Source organism: Eschscholzia californica, unplaced genomic scaffold (genome assembly GCF_041429995.1).
Source record: "Eschscholzia californica isolate CP2 unplaced genomic scaffold, dmEscCali1.0.p SCAF_4, whole genome shotgun sequence".
Taxonomy (NCBI): Eukaryota; Viridiplantae; Streptophyta; class Magnoliopsida; order Ranunculales; family Papaveraceae; genus Eschscholzia; species Eschscholzia californica.
In genome coordinates, this window is record NW_028238461.1 from 12,266,090 (window position 1) to 12,284,817 (window position 18,728).

The 18,728-nt window shown below is 39.0% G+C and overlaps 3 protein-coding genes across 4 annotated transcripts; all 3 read right to left on the minus strand.

The window, feature by feature from the left end:
- Positions 1-414: 414 nt before the first annotated feature.
- LOC147542777 (Heavy metal transport/detoxification superfamily protein) lies at positions 415-1,881 on the minus strand. The gene is made up of 4 exons (XM_086674144.1): positions 1,443-1,881; positions 1,022-1,075; positions 806-865; positions 415-678 (listed from the first exon to the last, which is right to left on the minus strand). Exons 1-4 carry the CDS (start codon positions 1,740-1,742, stop codon positions 553-555), a joined length of 540 nt encoding a protein of 179 aa, XP_086530270.1. The 5' UTR covers positions 1,743-1,881; the 3' UTR covers positions 415-552.
- Positions 1,882-3,000: 1,119 nt separating this feature from the next.
- Positions 3,001-5,966, minus strand: LOC147542778 (uncharacterized). The gene is made up of 7 exons (XM_086637834.1): positions 5,347-5,966; positions 5,086-5,244; positions 4,479-4,544; positions 4,027-4,119; positions 3,767-3,910; positions 3,537-3,644; positions 3,001-3,298 (listed from the first exon to the last, which is right to left on the minus strand). Exons 1-7 carry the CDS (start codon positions 5,716-5,718, stop codon positions 3,218-3,220), a joined length of 1,023 nt encoding a protein of 340 aa, XP_086493960.1. The 5' UTR covers positions 5,719-5,966; the 3' UTR covers positions 3,001-3,217.
- Positions 5,967-8,564: 2,598 nt separating this feature from the next.
- Positions 8,565-16,885, minus strand: LOC147542779 (uncharacterized). Of its 2 annotated transcripts, XM_086633851.1 has the most exons (4): positions 16,630-16,885; positions 15,344-15,427; positions 13,660-14,930; positions 8,565-8,795 (listed from the first exon to the last, which is right to left on the minus strand). In XM_086633851.1, exons 3-4 carry the CDS (start codon positions 14,924-14,926, stop codon positions 8,764-8,766), a joined length of 1,299 nt encoding a protein of 432 aa, XP_086489977.1. In that variant the 5' UTR covers positions 14,927-14,930; positions 15,344-15,427; positions 16,630-16,885; the 3' UTR covers positions 8,565-8,763. The 2 variants fall into 2 exon arrangements, 1 of the variants encoding a protein (XP_086489977.1); XR_015223284.1 differs by lacking the exons at positions 13,660-14,930; positions 15,344-15,427; positions 16,630-16,885 and adding an exon at positions 9,998-10,420.
- Positions 16,886-18,728: the final 1,843 nt, after the last annotated feature.

An 18,728-nucleotide genomic window follows, 5' to 3' on the forward strand; every position in this document is an offset into this window, starting at 1 on the left:
TCTCTCTCTCTCTCTCTCTCTCTCTCTCTCTACAGATATATATATATTCATGGATGGTAGGCAGAGTCCCATGTATTGAACTTCAAAAGTTGTAAAGCTAGAGCTAGAAGTCACTTAAAGATAGGCAAACTCGTCTATACATATAAACCTCTCACAATAAAAAGACAAATTATGGATTGAAGTTGAACCCATGAGAACCCGTGCACAAACCCTTCTTGTGAGAGGTTTTATGTATACACGGGCCAACTCTTTTGTACATACATCACTCGGCTAACAACTGATTATTTCATTAGAAGTCATGGCGACCTGCAAATACACACTAACACACATGAAGTCCTACCGACTCCTAAACTTCTGGGAAGAAGCGGATTCATACCGAACCTTTGTGTCCGATTTTGAAAGAAGAATGGTACATTACTTGCGACAAATATCATTGATAGAAGAAATGCAGAAATAAAATCTTGATGAAGTGATGGTAGAGAAAGTGCAAACTCAAAGATGCCAAAGAAAACTGTTTCGGAATTAAATAAAAAGTAATTGCAGATAATTTAGTCAGACATTATCTTCTTCATCCTTGAAGCTCAAATTCAAAGTCTGCAACTTAAACCCAGATCCTTGTATGACTTCAACTAAACTTGAAGCAACTCCAGTCGATTGAACTGTCGTTTGCTTCGTCAACTGCACACAAACACAACCACGTAAATGTAATTTGCGAGAAAACAAGCACCTATAGTATGTATGAAAGGAGATTGTTTAGATCGTCAAAAGATTCAAATTTGAATGTCAACTTTGTATGATGATATACCTCAACAATGGCAATGCTCTCAACAATCCGAACCAGTAAATCACTGACACCTTCTATTTGCTGAAAAACAAAGAGCAAATTATCATTTGCTTGATAAAGAAAGATTAAAATTGATTACGACAATGCAAAAATCAAAACGAAATGGTTACTGAGTATCGACGAAAAATTCAGTCGTCGGAGGAAAGAAGCAGTCGGAAGGGTTACATATTAACGTACCTCTAAAGCAGCTATCACCTTAGGAACATCTGATTCATTCATTGTTCCTTCTGCCTTCATATTTCAAAACAAAAATCTCTCATGAGTTTAATTTGACATAAAACCAACCAGAAGCCACTATAAATGCAGGCAAACTTAGGATTGTTTGTATTTTTTCTTAAGTCGGATATCAAATCTGACTCGAGGTCTGAATTCACTTGAGTCAGATTTAGATTTTTCGTTTTTGTCCGTCTCGTCCGAGTAACTAATTTGTGCTGATTTTGGGTCTATTTGTGCCGGACGAGTCTGGTAGTACTGTTTGTTCTTTATTTACTCGAAGTCAGATATGAAATCTGACTCAAGGTATGAATTGACTCGAACTAGATTTCAAAATGTCTTTTTGGTACCTGGAAAATGGGCATTGAGAAGGAAGTAGAGTTACCTGGAAGAACATAGTGAGCATGTCTGAAGGAGAAACAGGAACTGAGACAGGTTGATCAGAAACAGAAGTTTCTTCTTGGGTTTCTGGAATTAGGGTTTCCTCTTCCACAGCTCGAATTAGGGTAGTATTCCTCTTCTTTGCTAAACTTTGAGAACTACGGATTGGGGCAAAACCATTTCCGTAGCTTCTTTGAAAACAGAGAAACGAAAGTGAAGGGGAGGAAGAATGAGAAGAAGAAGAAAGATTCGAAATTCCAATAAGAGAACTGTGAATTGAAGAATGCAATGAAGGAAGGGCCATTGCTGATTGCTCTTCTCTTCTTCTTCTAGAGAGAGAAAGTAAAAAACGAAGAAAGGTTTTAGAAGATTTCCCCTCTCTCTATCTTCTCTTCTTCCCCTATCCAATAGCACATTATTTGATAAGATGAACGGCTATAAGTATCTTACCTTAAGTTGGATTTGGATTATATGTAAAATTGGACGGTTGAGATTTGTTAGTTTAATTCACAATTTATATCTAGCACCCAAAGGATGTACATGATTACAATTCAACCCCTCCTCTAACGATCTCTCCAACCATTTCCTTCAATCATAATTAGATTTGGTTTTCGTTCGTGCCCATTATAAGTTATAACCATAACAATCACTAGGCATAACCGCATACAACTGATGTTTTCAGACAACTTGTAACAGAAATAGTCTCTACAAAAGCAGTGCTATCTGTACAGAAGGAGTGACATGCATGCACATAAATCTCTCGTGTGAGAGGGTTGTAGGTGGCTGGGCAAGAGCAAGAGGGTTAGCCCCCGCCAAATCCACATACGATAGTATCTTGTAAGAAGTTTGTATGCACAAAGTTTACATGTGGGATCACCCTCTATATTTTTTCGTGTAAAAGAAGCAACACTGCTTCAATGGGTTCCTAGCATGAAGTCAAGAAGTTAGACTGAAATAGATGTAAACAATTTGTAGTAATTGAATGTCAATGTATACGAATTAATCACAGGTAACAGATTATGACGAACTCGTTCAAGAAGTCATTTCCTTTGCGACCACAAGAAACCTCAAGATCTTACACACGAAGTCTGTTGAGGCCAAACCCACGTAATCCGTGATACACATCGAGTCTGTCGAAACAACCCCAAAAAGTCTTCGGCACACACTGAGTCTGTCGAAGCCAACTGCACAAAATCTTCAGCACACACCGAGTTTGCCGAGGCCACCCCGCAGAATTTTCAACACTAAAGTGTATGTATATGCGCTTTGTGCCCAGCAGCTACCATAACGATAGAGTCATTTAATGATGCGTAAAGTTGTCGGCCAAACCTGTCCTGGAGGCTACAGAAAATTGAGCTGAACAAAGCAGGTGGAGTTGATGCTTGAGGAAAGTGGGATACAAGTATTTGAGCCAATGTTTAAAAGGCTCATAAGATGTGCAAACGCCTCGAGGCAAAATATAGGTGGACCGCATTAAAACTTACGCCTCGGTGTTGTAGTAACTATTTTTGTTGTTCGTTAACTTCGAGAAGTAGTCAAAAGGGTAAAAGTGACCGAAAGCATTCATAAACTTTAACTTTACTAATAAAAAATTATTTTTCTACAGTACTACTAACAAACTAAATAGAAAAAAAATACTATTGATAGAATATAATACTATAACTATATTAAAATATATACGATTGAAGCCACGCCTCTTTACCGCCTCGAGACACCTCCTCGCATTGTCAAAGAAAACCGCATCAAGGCGTAAAAACGCGTTTTTAGGCATTCGAGCTACTACTCGTAATCCTCCTCAACTTGACCATCCTCAAGAAAAACAGCCTTGTTGGCTTGTTCATCAGCCTCCGGGGTAAATTCCTAAGAGAAGCCCAGAGAGAAATATGTCAGAATGGGCATTAAAATCAAGTAATCAACTTAACGAAACAGAGAAAACAGATGAGTATGTGTAGTTTATGATGAACCACTCTTAACAGCTAATCGAGGTGCTCGCATCCTAATTTCAGGGCCTTAGAGAATGCCAAACTCTTTCACGTTAAAAGATAAATACAGTGCAGGAAGTAAGGAACAGTGAGGAAGCATAGGTGCGAGGTTATACCCTCAGAACATGTCGGATCTCGAAAGAGTCAAACTTAAGTTTGAGCTCTTTAGCTTCCTTTGACAAAGTTATCAAGTTATCACTCTTTGTTTTCCAATGACCCATTACCTGATTAAGGAGCATCAAAAGAGAATAAGCATATCATGTCAAATAGCAGAATGGTTCTCGCGAAATCCAACCGACGAGAGGTTATTTAAGTGAACTAGAACCTACATGGAGAAATAACGAACCTGCATATATGCGAGTTTAGAATCACCTTTTACAGAAATCCGTTTAAACCCTTTCTTAAGCGCTTGTTTTAATCCTAAAATCATTGCTCGATATTCAGCAACATTGTTGGTTGCAATGCCTACACCTTCACGTAACCGACAGAGCTGAACACAACATAGAGTGAGAAAGCTATACCACGTAAGGGAAGGGAGTCAAGGGATAATAACGAAGTCTGTCAAATGCAAAGATAAGCTTGTTCAAATAGAAAAGAACCATGTACCAGCTTTCCGTCTTCAGTTCGCAGTATTGCTCCAGCACCAGCTAGTCCTGGGTTTCCCTTTGAAGCACCATCAAACTCAAGAATACATGACGCCTGTGTACAACAGAGGAGGTCAAATTTAATGCTGGATAATGATAGATAACAGTTACAACATTTTGATCTTCCACCATTATTATCTATTCGAGCTTCACTCCAACTTTCTGGTGCTTGCAGGAAAACGCTGTGATGATGGAATAGGCATCTATATGGTCTCCATAAACAAGATTCAGTACAACAGTTCCTCACAAGTAACAAATACATCAATAGGAGACTTTGATAGGATGACAACGATTGATGACAAAAGACCAAATTTTGAAAGAGCAAAAGCTTTTTTAATTGATATTTAATTGAGAATATAGTAATGTTTTTCAACACAGACATTCCAACAAAGAGATATTCGACTTTTCACTTACAGAGTTATTGCTTAGTTTCGACACTTGTGATATCTTTGAAGGGGAAGCCTTTTCGGAAAATGGATCCTACAAACAAGACAGATTAATTAGCCAAATATGAGCACAAGTTCACAACCATAAATATAAGAAGACTTATATTGACGAAAAGCGGTAAGAGTGAGAGTTGAATATTGTAATTTTATGAAAGAAAATGAAAAGAAGGAAGAAACATGGCAGTTAAGCCGGAATAAGCAAGACATGATGGTAAAGCAAGAAGATATCTTAGCATCTTGGTTTCTTTTTCGTCAGGATAGCTTCGTAATGCCTCCCAACATCCAGCAAGAAAACGAAAGATAATCCAAAAGGTTGAACGGTTGAAAACAAAAATCCAATATGTACTTCCAGCTTCGCAGTTAGAATATAGGTGAACGGTTAAAACGAAATATCCTCATATCAATATGTACTTCTCCGTCTTAGTCTTAACGAGCGCCACAAGTTTCATGTTTTCAACCCAAACATAGGCTAATTTCACAGGGATATATTATCAACATACCGAAACAGGATGAAAAGTAACATATATTCACCTATTGTTGTTACGAAAGGAACAAACAATTTTCAAGCATCTCACCTGAAATGGACAGTGTACAAGCTCCCCAAAGACATCCTTATTTACATCGACTGCGTTGACAGTATAAAGGGAATTCCGAAGACCTCGTGAGCCAAGATATTCCTCAGTCTCCTTCGGCAAAGAATACCCTTTAAATACACTCACAGAAGGATCGTAAACCTATAAACAATCACAAGTATTGCATTACCATCTACTTTCTATCTGTAACAAAAGTTATAACACATAACAAAAACTACAATCTAGGGTTTAAGAGAGATTTACCCAATTTCCAACTTGAGCTTGGCAATCAGATAAACTCTTGTAAATGCCAATGATATCTCCTTTTCGGATAACAAAGAATGGGTCTTTCTCTTCATTGATTTCAGCTTCAGGATTAGATTTCTTTGATTTTTTAGAATGGGTTATTCTGGGAGAAGTAGAAGAATAACATTGAACACGAAATCTATTAGTAAAACAGATACCCAACTTAATGGCTTTAATACTACTACCAGTATCATTCATCCTTCTATTCCATGACGATGAATAGTAACTAAAAAACCCTAATGTGTTCCTGGTGATTAAATGACTTGTCTTTGAAAACACAGTTGTAGAAGAGGCGTACAAGAAAGATTTCATCATGGTGTTTCCCAACATTTCTTCAAATTGAAAACCCTAGAAGAAAAAAAAAATTGATAGTTCAAATTTTTAACTCAATTGGGTTTGAGGGTTTAAGAGATTCATACTAATCGGTAGAATCTTTACACCACTACTGAAGACGATCATTGACGGTGGGATTGAACTGGTTTTGGTTCTAGAATTCCCGAGTTGAAAACGGTTGGTCGAATCGATAACCTAAATCAGACGGTGGAGAGGCGCTATCAACACTATTAAGGGGCGGCAATAGAACTTTCCATAAAAACAACAGGTACAAGTAGGGCCTAGGGGTCGCTCGCGAGTATCTGTAGTCTACGCTTTAAGTGTACGCTAAAGCACAGTAAGTAGCGTAGTCTTTTAGGTGGAGTTGTGGAGTCTTTTCCAAAAACAAAACTTCGCACCGGTTGTGTTTGTGCTTGAATGTCGAAATCAGGAACTATATCGTTAACTGCTAATGCTTAGGCTTTGCATGTGATATCAGAGTCGATGCCGATGACGACTCCTCCTTGAGAGTAGGGGATTATGATAGTCTCACATCGCTTGCGAGAGTTTCTAGAGCCTGGATTGCTCAAACTTAGTACGTGGCGGAACTTTTTGGGTGGACTCGTAAAGCATTCGCCATGACTAAATTTTGTACATGTTGAGCTTGGGCCTGTGTATCAAAAGCAAGAACAATATCATTAACGACTGAGTCCGGGATACCAAGTTTCTCACTCTATGATAAGAAGAAAATATCAATGGAGGAGGAAAGATTATACATAAACAACAAGAAGATAAAGTTGTGAAATCACTCAACCTTCATATTCGAAATCAAGTATAATAATTCGTCCCCGAGAAACTTGGTGGTGCTCTTGTTAGAAAAATTGTCTTCGGTAAACAAATAAGTGGAGATTTCACTTAAGGAGCATTAGAACATATTGAACATGGCAAAGGATAATCCGACATAGTTTTTACATGGTTTTCGATTCATCAAAATGTGTATAGAGAAAACATTATTTATAGAAAACAAAATGACTCTTTTCAAGTAGAAAAACTTTTTCACAAAAAGAGATATCTCCCCAAGTAATATATCAAAAGATATAACTACTATACATAAATTTTAAATTCAAATATCATAGAATTAATTTCTGATTTTAGTTGATAATTGTAGAAAAATTCCAACAGTTTCCCACTTGGACAATTATTAATATTAATTTCAGGAGAGATGGAACTCCTTTGAATTCGAGAATGGGCTTCGAATATTGAGCTTATATGAGCAAACAAACTTCCCCAAAGCCATAACGATTTCAGTACTAATTTCTTCATTGTTCTCGCTAAGTTGTCGCTGTAGTAGATTAATTACACCAATTTCTATCAAAGTGAAGATTTTAGCTAAAGAACCAATCGACTTAATAGGGATAATTTGAAATTTTGAACTTTCATTAGAATCAATTACCCTTAAAACTTAATAAAGTATTTCAAAGGCATTATAATTAACCTTGAATGCTGCCAGAAAATCGAAATCAAATTCTAAAATAATAGCAATCTCCATTATAAACGTCGAACAATTGAGCTTATGATATAAATTGTTGGGGAAACGTTAAGGTAATGGAATCCACCATTAAAACGGTGATAAACTAACTAAATAAACACATAAAATAAAGATAATTCATAAAATTGATTGATTAATTCTTCAAAGGTGATAATAATGATAAACATGAATTAGGAAAGTAAATAACTTCTAATTTATCTATAATCTTCTTAATCAAAACTCAATAAGTCTAGCCAATTGAAGTAGTCCATTTGCTTCCATTAATCTATTTGCTGTTTGATTTACTCCCCCAAGAGCATCCACAAAGCTATAGAACAGTTAATCTTCATGTTTGAACTCGAACCGTTCTTGCTGATAATGGACAACAATGAGCCGATCGTATTGATTGGAGTTTCTTACGAAACTCTTTTCGGACAACCGACATTTTCTCTACAATTATTGAAATCAATTCGGTAGCTTGAAATCGAACTTCAAACGAAGAACTAGATTGAGCTTTAAGAATCAATTGAATTCCATCTTCCCACACAAGTTGTTTGACTGCATTCTTTTCTGTGGCCAAACTAGAAAGAAGAAACAAAGAAGCAATCTGAGCACGGAAAGAACGTCTTTCCTTCAATAGTTTTAATAATGGAGAAATCCCACCTTCTTTAATAACAATTCTCTTGTTCGGATTATTTTTGTAGGTAAGTGAAGCGAGACGTTTCGAAGCTTTGATTCCATCCGACAAAGAACCCATTTGAATTAAAGATATATAAAACCAAATCAAAGAAAGATCTGGGGTCTTCACAGATACAGGAGGAACACAAACACGACAAAAGATGGAAGCTCGATCAGTTCTTCTGGAATAACGAAAAAGTTCAATAAACCAATTCAAATCGGCATTAGAATCATCAAGAATGTCTAAAACTGTTCGGGTTTTGAAGTTAGTGATCATTAAGAAACAATTCGATCGTGCAAGAACAAATTTATGGGTATAAGTAAGATTTTTAGAGAGTTGAGGGATAATGGAATTGAGGGGAGTTTTATAAGGGAAATGCTAAAGTTACAAAAGATTTTGACAAAAGATAGTTCCCAGCTATGTGGCGGTTGTGGTTTGAAACTTTGACCAAATCTAGGCCGTTGAGAGATGAATATCACAACCGCCACATCAGCTGGTAACTTTCTTTTGTCAAAATCCTTTGTAACTCTAGCATTGTAACGCCCCAAATCTAGATTTCCACGTCGGCCGCCATGAAAACCTAAACTCAAAGCATTTCTCCGCAGAACAGTAAACATAGTCGATATATCCATCAAAAGAGACAAATAATATCAAATGTGAAGCTCATAAGAATCAATAAATCATCTAAAAGAAATCCATTAAACTGTCTTAACTCAAATAATGGTTCTGAATCATCGACACGTAGGTCGGACAATAACGAATGAAACAAATAACTATCTAGAAAGTGAAACTCCAAATAACTACCTAATCTCGAAAGCGAAAACTAAGAAAGAAGCTCTGAGCTGACGAACTGGGATCAAGCTGGTGGCGCTCCCCGATCTCTATCACCTGAAAAATAGTAGGCTGGGTCAGAACCCAGCTAGTAGATTTCTAATTACCTAAGGTCTAAATAGACCAATTCAACACAAAACCAAGTATCGAACAACAGAACAATAATAACAGTCCATTATGTTACACCTTTCGTGCTAACACAATTGAAGTCAACCTGTTACACGGTTGAAGAGATTCATACAATACAACTTCCCTTTTGGAGGGGCATAACCAATTTTGAGGTCCACGAGATGGCGTCACTTACCATTCATGTTTGCATCGTCTTAAACCTCTCAATAGACAAAGGATACCACCCAAAAAGGGGATCCGTGCAACACGAGCACAGTGCAACACGAGCACTTCACATATGAGCAGGAGGCGAGCCAACCTCTAGTTGGTAATTACTTCTCAAACTAGAAGTATGTGGTCCACAAGAATGATCTTGTGTTTGCATCGACTTAGACCTCTTCATCAACTATGGATACCTACCCAAAAAGGGGATCCGTGCAACACGAGCACATATGAGCAGGAAGCGAGCCAACCACCGATTACTTATGGATTACAATCGTCAATCCATATTTGAACTCAAACCCCTGGTCCACTGGGTTGTCCAATATCACATTGACAAACCCGTGTTTGCAATCGATCCACATGTCGTGCCAACCAGTCTTAGTTCATTCCATTAACGGAACTCAAGATCATGGTCCACCAAGTTATCTAATATCACATAAATAACTAGTGTTTGCAATCGACTCACATGTCGAGCCAACCAGTCTTGGTTCCGACTAGCCTATGCTTTCTAGGTTAACAACCTAAAGCAATATATCACACACAACTATTGGTAGCACTCATGCTCCAATGCCACACAAATAATCTCATACAATCAATTATCAATAACAATAACATAAACACGAATAATTCTTAATATCTAGGCTGCTGTCCGGGTGTATATATACACCATATTTATATAACCTAAATAACCTAGGTTGTTGTCCGGGTATATGTATACTCCATTAATATAACTATAATGATCTAGGGTTACTATGTTGTTGTTGTAATTAGTTCCTAATCATAATATATATCTATGGTATCATTAATTAGTTCTAAGTTGATGATAACCTAGCAAACAACAATGGTTCAAAGCTATTATAGTACTACTATCCAAAACTAGGTTAAAAATTAAAGAGGGCTATATAAACCCTAGGGAAGAAGAAACCTACTTGATTTTTGTAGCACCAAGAAGAAGAAACCAAATCCTTTAGTAACCCTTTGAAGCTCCCTCACTTTCCCACACTTCTTCTCTCTAGAAATCACTTTCTCTCTCTAGGTTGTATTACTTCTTTCAATTCCCAGCTATTGAGAAGAAAAGAAATAAAAAAAAGGGGAAAGAAATTAAAGGGTCGGGAAGGGTTAAGGGCTTTCAAGCTTTATAGGGGTGTTGCTATTGGCACCCTCGTTTTTGCTAATAGCACCCCTATAAAGTGAGGGTGTTACAATCTCCCCTCCTAAAAGGAAATTTCGTCCTCGAAATTGAACGTACCTAATCAGAGGAAAAGATGAGGATAACGGAGTTGCATATCATCCTCACGCTCCCAAGTAACTTCCTTGTCATTGTGGTGATGCCACTGAACCTTGACCATGGGAATCGTCTTTTGGCGAAGAACATGCTCTCTACGATCAATGATACGAACTGGTTCCTCCTCATATGACACATTTGGCTGGAGCTCCAAATCATGGTAATCTATCACTGAATGTTGATCTCCATCTCTCACATGTTTTCGAAGCATCGAAATATGAAAGACATTGTGGACTCCTGTGAAGCTTGCAGGCAATTCAAGACGATAGGCTACTTTTCCCACCTTCTCAACTATTCTGAAAGGTCCAATATATCTAGGAGCCAACTTTCCTTTCTTACCAAATCGCAAAATACCTTTCATAGGTGACACCTTCAACAAAACCTCATCTCCAACAATAAACTCCAAATCCCTTCGTCGGTTGTCGGCATAACTCTTTTGACGACTTTGAGCTGCTTGGAGCCTACTTCGAATTAAAACAATTTTCTCAGAAGTGTCCCGAATCACCTCTGGTCCTTCTAGTTTAGCGTCACCTGCCTCTGTCCAACACAATGGTGACCGACAAGGTCTCCCATATAATGCCTCAAAAGGTGCCATGCCAATACTAGATTGGTAACTATTATTATATGCGAATTCTACCAAAGGCAAATGATCTTGCCAACTCCCTCCAAGATCTAGTATTGAGCATCTCAACATATCTTCAAGTACTCTGTTAACTCGCTCTGTCTGCCCATCAGTCTGAGGGTGAAAAGCTGTACTGAAATGTAAAGATGTCCCCATAGAAGTTTGGAAACTCTTCCAAAACCGTGAAGTAAAGGACGAGTCTCTGTCTGAAACAATAGACACCGGAACTCCGTGTAACCTGACAATCTCCTTAATGTAAAACTGTGTCAGTCGGTCCCCACTATCTGTCGTCTTCACTGGTAGGAAGTGAGCCGACTTCGTCAACCTGTCAACTATCACCCAAATAGCGTCAAAGCCTCTACTAGATCGCGGTAAACCCGTGACGAAGTCCATTGATATATTCTCCCATTTCCACTCCGGAATGGGCAACGGTTCCAAGAGTCCGGATGGATGTCGATTTTCCGCTTTCACCATCTGACACACATTACACTTCCTCACATACTCCGCAACATCTTTCTTCATCCCTGACCACCAGTACTGCCTCTTCAAGTCTTTGTACATCTTGTTACCCCCGGGGTGAACTGTGTACTTACTTCGGTGTGCTTCATCTAATATATCCCGTCTCAAGACCGGATCTGCCGGTACATATAGTCTCCCTCGAAATCTCAATACGTCGTCCTGCCCGGTACTGAACTCAGTCTCAGTCTCTTGCATTAACGAAACCTGTTTCTGGCACCACTCATCATCAATTTGGGCATCCACAATACGATTCAACAAAGACGGTCTAACAACCATACTACCCAGAAATAACGAGTCAATTCCTGACCCAACCACGTCAATGTCGTATGTTGCTACATCCTCCAACATCTTCCACTGGTTCATCATCAATGTTGCCACGATACCCCTCGGTTGTCGGCTTAGTGCATCGGCTACCACATTTGCCTTACCCGGGTGGTATTGCAACGTGAAGTTATAATCCTTCATCAACTCCAACCACCTGCGCTGACGCATGTTCAACTCCTTTTGTGAGAAGAGATACTTGAGGCTCTTATGATCAGTAAAGAGATCGAACTTCTCACCATACAGATAGTGCCTCCAAATCTTCAAAGCAAACACTATAGCTGCCAACTCTAAGTCATGAGTTGGATAGTTTTGCTCATGTGGCCTCAACTGCCTAGAAGCATAAGCAACCACTTTATCTTTTTGCATCAATACACACCCTAAACCCTGAATAGAAGCATCTGTATAAATCATAAATCTGGTGCCACTCTCTGGAATGACCAACACCGGTGCCGTAGTCAACTTCGTTTTAAGTTCTTTGAAAGCCTCATCACACTTCGTATCCCATGAGAATGTCACTCCCTTCTTTGTAAGATTCGTCAAAGGTCCTGCAATACTTGAGAACCCCTTGATGAACCGTCGATAATACCCAGCCAATCCCAGAAAACTGCGAATCTCAGTAACCGAGGTAGGCTGCTTCCAATTAAGCACAGCTTCAACCTTAGAAGGGTCAACCAATACTCCGTCCTTCGAAATAACATGGCCTAGGAATTTTACTTCCTCTTGCCAAAAATCACATTTCTCGAACTTTGCATATAACTGATGTTCCATCAGTCTCTCTAACACTAACCTCAAGTGATCTTCATGATCCTCCTTAGTCTTGGAGTAGATAAGAATGTCATCAATAAAGACAATGACAAATTTATCCAAGAAGTCCCTGAACACCCGATTCATGAGGTCCATAAACACTGCAGGAGCGTTAGTCAAACCGAAAGACATAACAAGAAACTCATACGAACCATAACGTGTCACAAATGCCGTCTTAGGAATGTCCTCCTCTCGGACTCGTAACTGATGGTACCCTGACCTCAAGTCAATCTTAGAGAACCACTTGGTCCCTCTTAGTTGATCGAACAGATCGTCAATCCTTGGTAAAGGATATTTATTCTTCACAGTAACTTTATTGAGCTCTCTATAATCAATACACAACCTCATTGACCCATCTTTCTTTTTAACAAAAAGAACGGGTGCACCCCAAGGAGAACTACTCTGACGTATGAACCCCTGATCTAGTAATTTCTGAATCTGGTCCTTAAGCTCTCGCAGTTCTATCGAAGCCATTCGATAAGGAGTTCGGGCTATAGGTTTAGTACCCGGTTCCAACTGAATGCAGAAGTCAACCTCTCTGCGTGGTGGCAACCCTGGTACATCTCTGAACACATCGTGGTACTCACTAACCACATCAATACTATCAAGCCCCTCACTCATTACCGGATGCTCTTCTAGCTCTACGTGACTCAGGTGAACCTCTCTCATCTGACAAGTCAACGCTGACACTGTAAACACTTCTTCCCTTGGAAGAGAAAATGTGACTGTCTTGGCATAACAGTCCACAAGTGCATGGTATGAGGCAAGCCAATCCATGCCTAAAATCACATCATACCGCACCAACTCAAGCACAAAAAGGTCTGCAGCGAAGTCTCGCTCACCCAATCTAATGATACACCCCTTACAGATGTGGTCTATCACAATCAAACCACCCCAAGCAGAAGACACCGAAAAAGATCTCCCACATCTATCTAACTCTATGGGTAACTTACGAACAAAAGAAACAGAGATAAATGTGCCCATGGCACCAGGATCAAATAAAATTTTACCCATTCTAGTATGAATAAGGAATGTACCTTCCACCACATCAGTAGGTGCGCGGTCATCTCTAGGAAGGATGGCATTCAACTGTGGTTGTTGCCCACGTCCCTGTGGTCTGCCCTGCGGGTTACGCTCATGATGACGCCCCTGATTTCCTATCTGAGCTCTAGTCCTCCTCGGACAATCAAAAGACCTGTGTCCTACTTCCTGACAATTAAAACAAACTCCTCTAAATGGTCTCTGTTCCACACCATCAACATTAGCCACTGGCGGTTGCCTACCTGTAGTCACCACTGTCATATCCCTGTTGCCTCCCTCGATCCGAGGCCTCTTACCATCCCGTTGACCATTATAGTTGTTGCGCTGATTCCAACCAACCTTCCCATAACTGCTATTGTTCCCCTTTTGTTCACCCTTGCTTTGCACTTTGATTCCTCTCTGCTTCTTTGCCTCCTGTATCCGAGCATCGTGAACCTTAGCACAAGAAACCACCTTCTGATAGGTGTCGAAACTAGGTTGCCCTGCAATGTACCTAGCAATGTTGTCACGCAACCCATTGACAAACCTCTCAATCTTTTCCTCCTCTGTGGGAATTAGTTGAGTAGCGAAGAGGGAGAGTCTGTGAAACTCATTCTCATACTCCAAAACTGATTGATTCTCCCCTTGCTTCAACTCCTGAAATTCCCTCTTAAGTGTTTGTTGTGCCGAGAAAGGAATAAAGTTTTCCATGAAGACCTTCTTAAATTCTTCCCAGGTGAACCTCAACGGATCCACTAGCCTAGACTGAGTGTCCCACCAAGTAGCTGCATTCTTCTTCAACTGGAACACTGCCATCCGCTGCTTATATTCCTCAGAGCAATCAAACGCCACGAACATCCTCTCTATCTCCTTACACCATTCATATGCCTCTACCGGTCCTCCAGTCCCATCAAATGTTGGCGGTTTCATTTTCATAAACTCATGGTAGTACTTCAACCAGGTCATCTCAGTCGGTGGCCTCAGATTCACAACAGGACCTCCCGTCTCTAGTGTCGGATTCTGCGTCCGAGCTTGTTCCCTTGTTTGAGCCTCTGCTGCGATGTTAATCAAATTTTGCAATGCGGCTGCATCAATTGTCACTGTCTCTCCTCCGTTCAGATTAGGATTTGTAGTCTCATGACCCCCTGACTGTCCATGTGTACCCTCTGGTGCTGTAGAACCCCTTTCCTCAGGTAGGACACCTCGACCTCGACCTCTACCACCCCCTCGGGTGCGAGCACTGCGTCGACCTCTGCCACGACCAGTAGCCCCTTCGCTAACCATAACTCTAATCAAATCCAAAAGAGAAACCAAGTCAAAACTTAGACAGTCAAGAGTTCCGTACAAAAATTACTACGTACTATGCGCCTAGAGGGGTTGAACCCTGCACACTGATCCTAGGATTTATGAACCTAGAGCTCTGATACCACTTTGTAACGCCCCAAATCTAGATTTCCACGTCGGCCGCCATGAAAACCTAAACTCAAAGCATTTCTCCGCAGAACAGTAAACATAGTCGATATATCCATCAAAAGAGACAAATAATATCAAATGTGAAGCTCATAAGAATCAATAAATCATCTAAAAGAAATCCATTAAACTGTCTTAACTCAAATAATGGTTCTGAATCATCGACACGTAGGTCGGACAATAACGAATGAAACAAATAACTATCTAGAAAGTGAAACTCCAAATAACTACCTAATCTCGAAAGCGAAAACTAAGAAAGAAGCTCTGAGCTGACGAACTGGGATCAAGCTGGTGGCGCTCCCCGATCTCTATCACCTGAAAAATAGTAGGCTGGGTCAGAACCCAGCTAGTAGATTTCTAATTACCTAAGGTCTAAATAGACCAATTCAACACAAAACCAAGTATCGAACAACAGAACAATAATAACAGTCCATTATGTTACACCTTTCGTGCTAACACAATTGAAGTCAACCTGTTACACGGTTGAAGAGATTCATACAATACAACTTCCCTTTTGGAGGGGCATAACCAATTTTGAGGTCCACGAGATGGCGTCACTTACCATTCATGTTTGCATCGTCTTAAACCTCTCAATAGACAAAGGATACCACCCAAAAAGGGGATCCGTGCAACACGAGCACAGTGCAACACGAGCACTTCACATATGAGCAGGAGGCGAGCCAACCTCTAGTTGGTAATTACTTCTCAAACTAGAAGTATGTGGTCCACAAGAATGATCTTGTGTTTGCATCGACTTAGACCTCTTCATCAACTATGGATACCTACCCAAAAAGGGGATCCGTGCAACACGAGCACATATGAGCAGGAAGCGAGCCAACCACCGATTACTTATGGATTACAATCGTCAATCCATATTTGAACTCAAACCCCTGGTCCACTGGGTTGTCCAATATCACATTGACAAACCCGTGTTTGCAATCGATCCACATGTCGTGCCAACCAGTCTTAGTTCATTCCATTAACGGAACTCAAGATCATGGTCCACCAAGTTATCTAATATCACATAAATAACTAGTGTTTGCAATCGACTCACATGTCGAGCCAACCAGTCTTGGTTCCGACTAGCCTATGCTTTCTAGGTTAACAACCTAAAGCAATATATCACACACAACTATTGGTAGCACTCATGCTCCAATGCCACACAAATAATCTCATACAATCAATTATCAATAACAATAACATAAACACGAATAATTCTTAATATCTAGGCTGCTGTCCGGGTGTATATATACACCATATTTATATAACCTAAATAACCTAGGTTGCTGTCCGGGTATATGTATACTCCATTAATATAACTATAATGATCTAGGGTTACTATGTTGTTGTTGTAATTAGTTCCTAATCATAATATATATCTATGGTATCATTAATTAGTTCTAAGTTGATGATAACCTAGCAAACAACAATGGTTCAAAGCTATTATAGTACTACTATCCAAAACTAGGTTAAAAATTAAAGAGGGCTATATAAACCCTAGGGAAGAAGAAACCTACTTGATTTTTGTAGCACCAAGAAGAAGAAACCAAATCCTTTAGTAACCCTTTGAAGCTCCCTCACTTTCCCACACTTCTTCTCTCTAGAAATCACTTTCTCTCTCTAGGTTGTATTACTTCTTTCAATTCCCAGCTATTGAGAAGAAAAGAAATAAAAAAAAGGGGAAAGAAATTAAAGGGTCGGGAAGGGTTAAGGGCTTTCAAGCTTTATAGGGGTGTTGCTATTGGCACCCTCGTTTTTGCTAATAGCACCCCTATAAAGTGAGGGTGTTACAAGCATCTCCCGTTTTATAAACATAGGAGTCATTAATGGTGATGGATAAAACATGTAAAAGTAATCGATTTAGATTATCGACTCGTTTATAGACCGCATCGAAATCAGTCGAAAAGAAATCTGCAACTTTGATTAGTTCTTGGATACTCTTGGTTTTGGAGATTGTTGTTTGGAATTGTTCTTCAATGGTTATCTGTTGTTGGGAACTCATTCTTACTCTTGGTTTTGGAGAATGTGTGAATCTTAGTAGTAGTATTTATAATAGTTTAAGTAGAGGAGAAGACTGAAAGAGTAGATAACCGCTTTAACTGATTTTAGAAAGTAGGGAAGTACCCACATAGCTTCCTTGCTTGCTTTTGATTAGGCCACACGGTTTAAATTTTAGAAATAGAAGTTACTAAGTATAAAACAACTTCTATAAAATCTAACATGAGTTGGTAAGTTGGTTCAAACTTCTAAGTTAAATTGCCAAACCTAGTAAAGATAAACAAGGAAAGTGGAGAATTGAGTTTGTGTTGAAAAAAATCTATTTGTAGAATTAGAGCATCTACTGCCCTTACAGAGAGAAAAGTACAAATTGAGAGAGGTAGTGATAAGAACTTCATGATTCAATGTTACTTCACTATCTCAACATAATATATAATTGTTGCTACATGAGCTCTTTACTTGAACGTTCGAAATTAGCTCACGTCTTATTAGTGTTACATGAGGGATAAATCTGACCGTCCATTTTTATTAGGAGTTTCATAAACATAAATGTACTCAAAATATAAGGGCAATAATATCATTCTACTTTTTTCTAAAATCGGTGATTGTAACTAGTGTCCCACTTTCTTCTCGTTCTACTTTTCTCCTCATTGTTGTTGGAAAATTATTAGTTATGTAAATAATTCTTTATTTGAGTGAAATATTATCCAATAGATAACATGTGAAAAGACACAAGTTATGTGTAGTCACAACCCAAATTGAGAGGCATCTTGTAGAGTCACAATTAATCTATATATACTCCATTTGGTTTCTTTCTCAAACAAGTTTTTTTTTAAGACAGCTTTTTGTATATTTTGAAGACAAAAGTTGAGTAGTCTAGAGTCGCTTATGAGAGCATAATAACTAGAGAGTTCGATGGAGCGTATAGAATTGTAGTGCTTCTTTCTATACGACGCGATCGTTGTATCTTGGGAGACAAATGTCCGTAGATCCGTTAGCACCATTGCGGGGACATAATTGTCTTAAGGAAAGAGTGACCACTCGCCTCGATCAAATAATTAAGATAAGTTTTCGTTTCTATATTTACATAACTTTATAATGTAATATTAATTAGTTGTCAAGAACCCAATCCATAGCCCCGAAACCAACAATCTTAAGACAATTAGCATTCTAAATTCGGTTTGTGGGTAATGTAAATTGATTATTATTTTAATGTGTGCCTCGGGTTTCAACTTGAATTGCTATGTATTTCAACAAACAAAAAGAAAACATGAATTGCTATGCCTGAAACAGAGACATGTAATTCTCCTTTTGTTCATGTGAAATCTTCTCCAGGTATTAATATGAATAGTGTATATAGTTGACCATATTTTTATCAAAAGATAAATATATCAGCCGAGAAAGTGTTTGTGCATGATTCTAGAAATTATATACCTTAGATTCTTGACTATACCGAATATCTTATTATTTCTAGTATGTGTCCTGGAGCTTTATATTTCACGCTGAGAAGACGCTAAACGATTTTGGCCAACCTGTGTTTTTGTCCTTTTTCGTCTGTTGGATACAACCATGGAAAGAAAAAGGTTGTGATATTGTTCACTTATGCATGATGCATGAC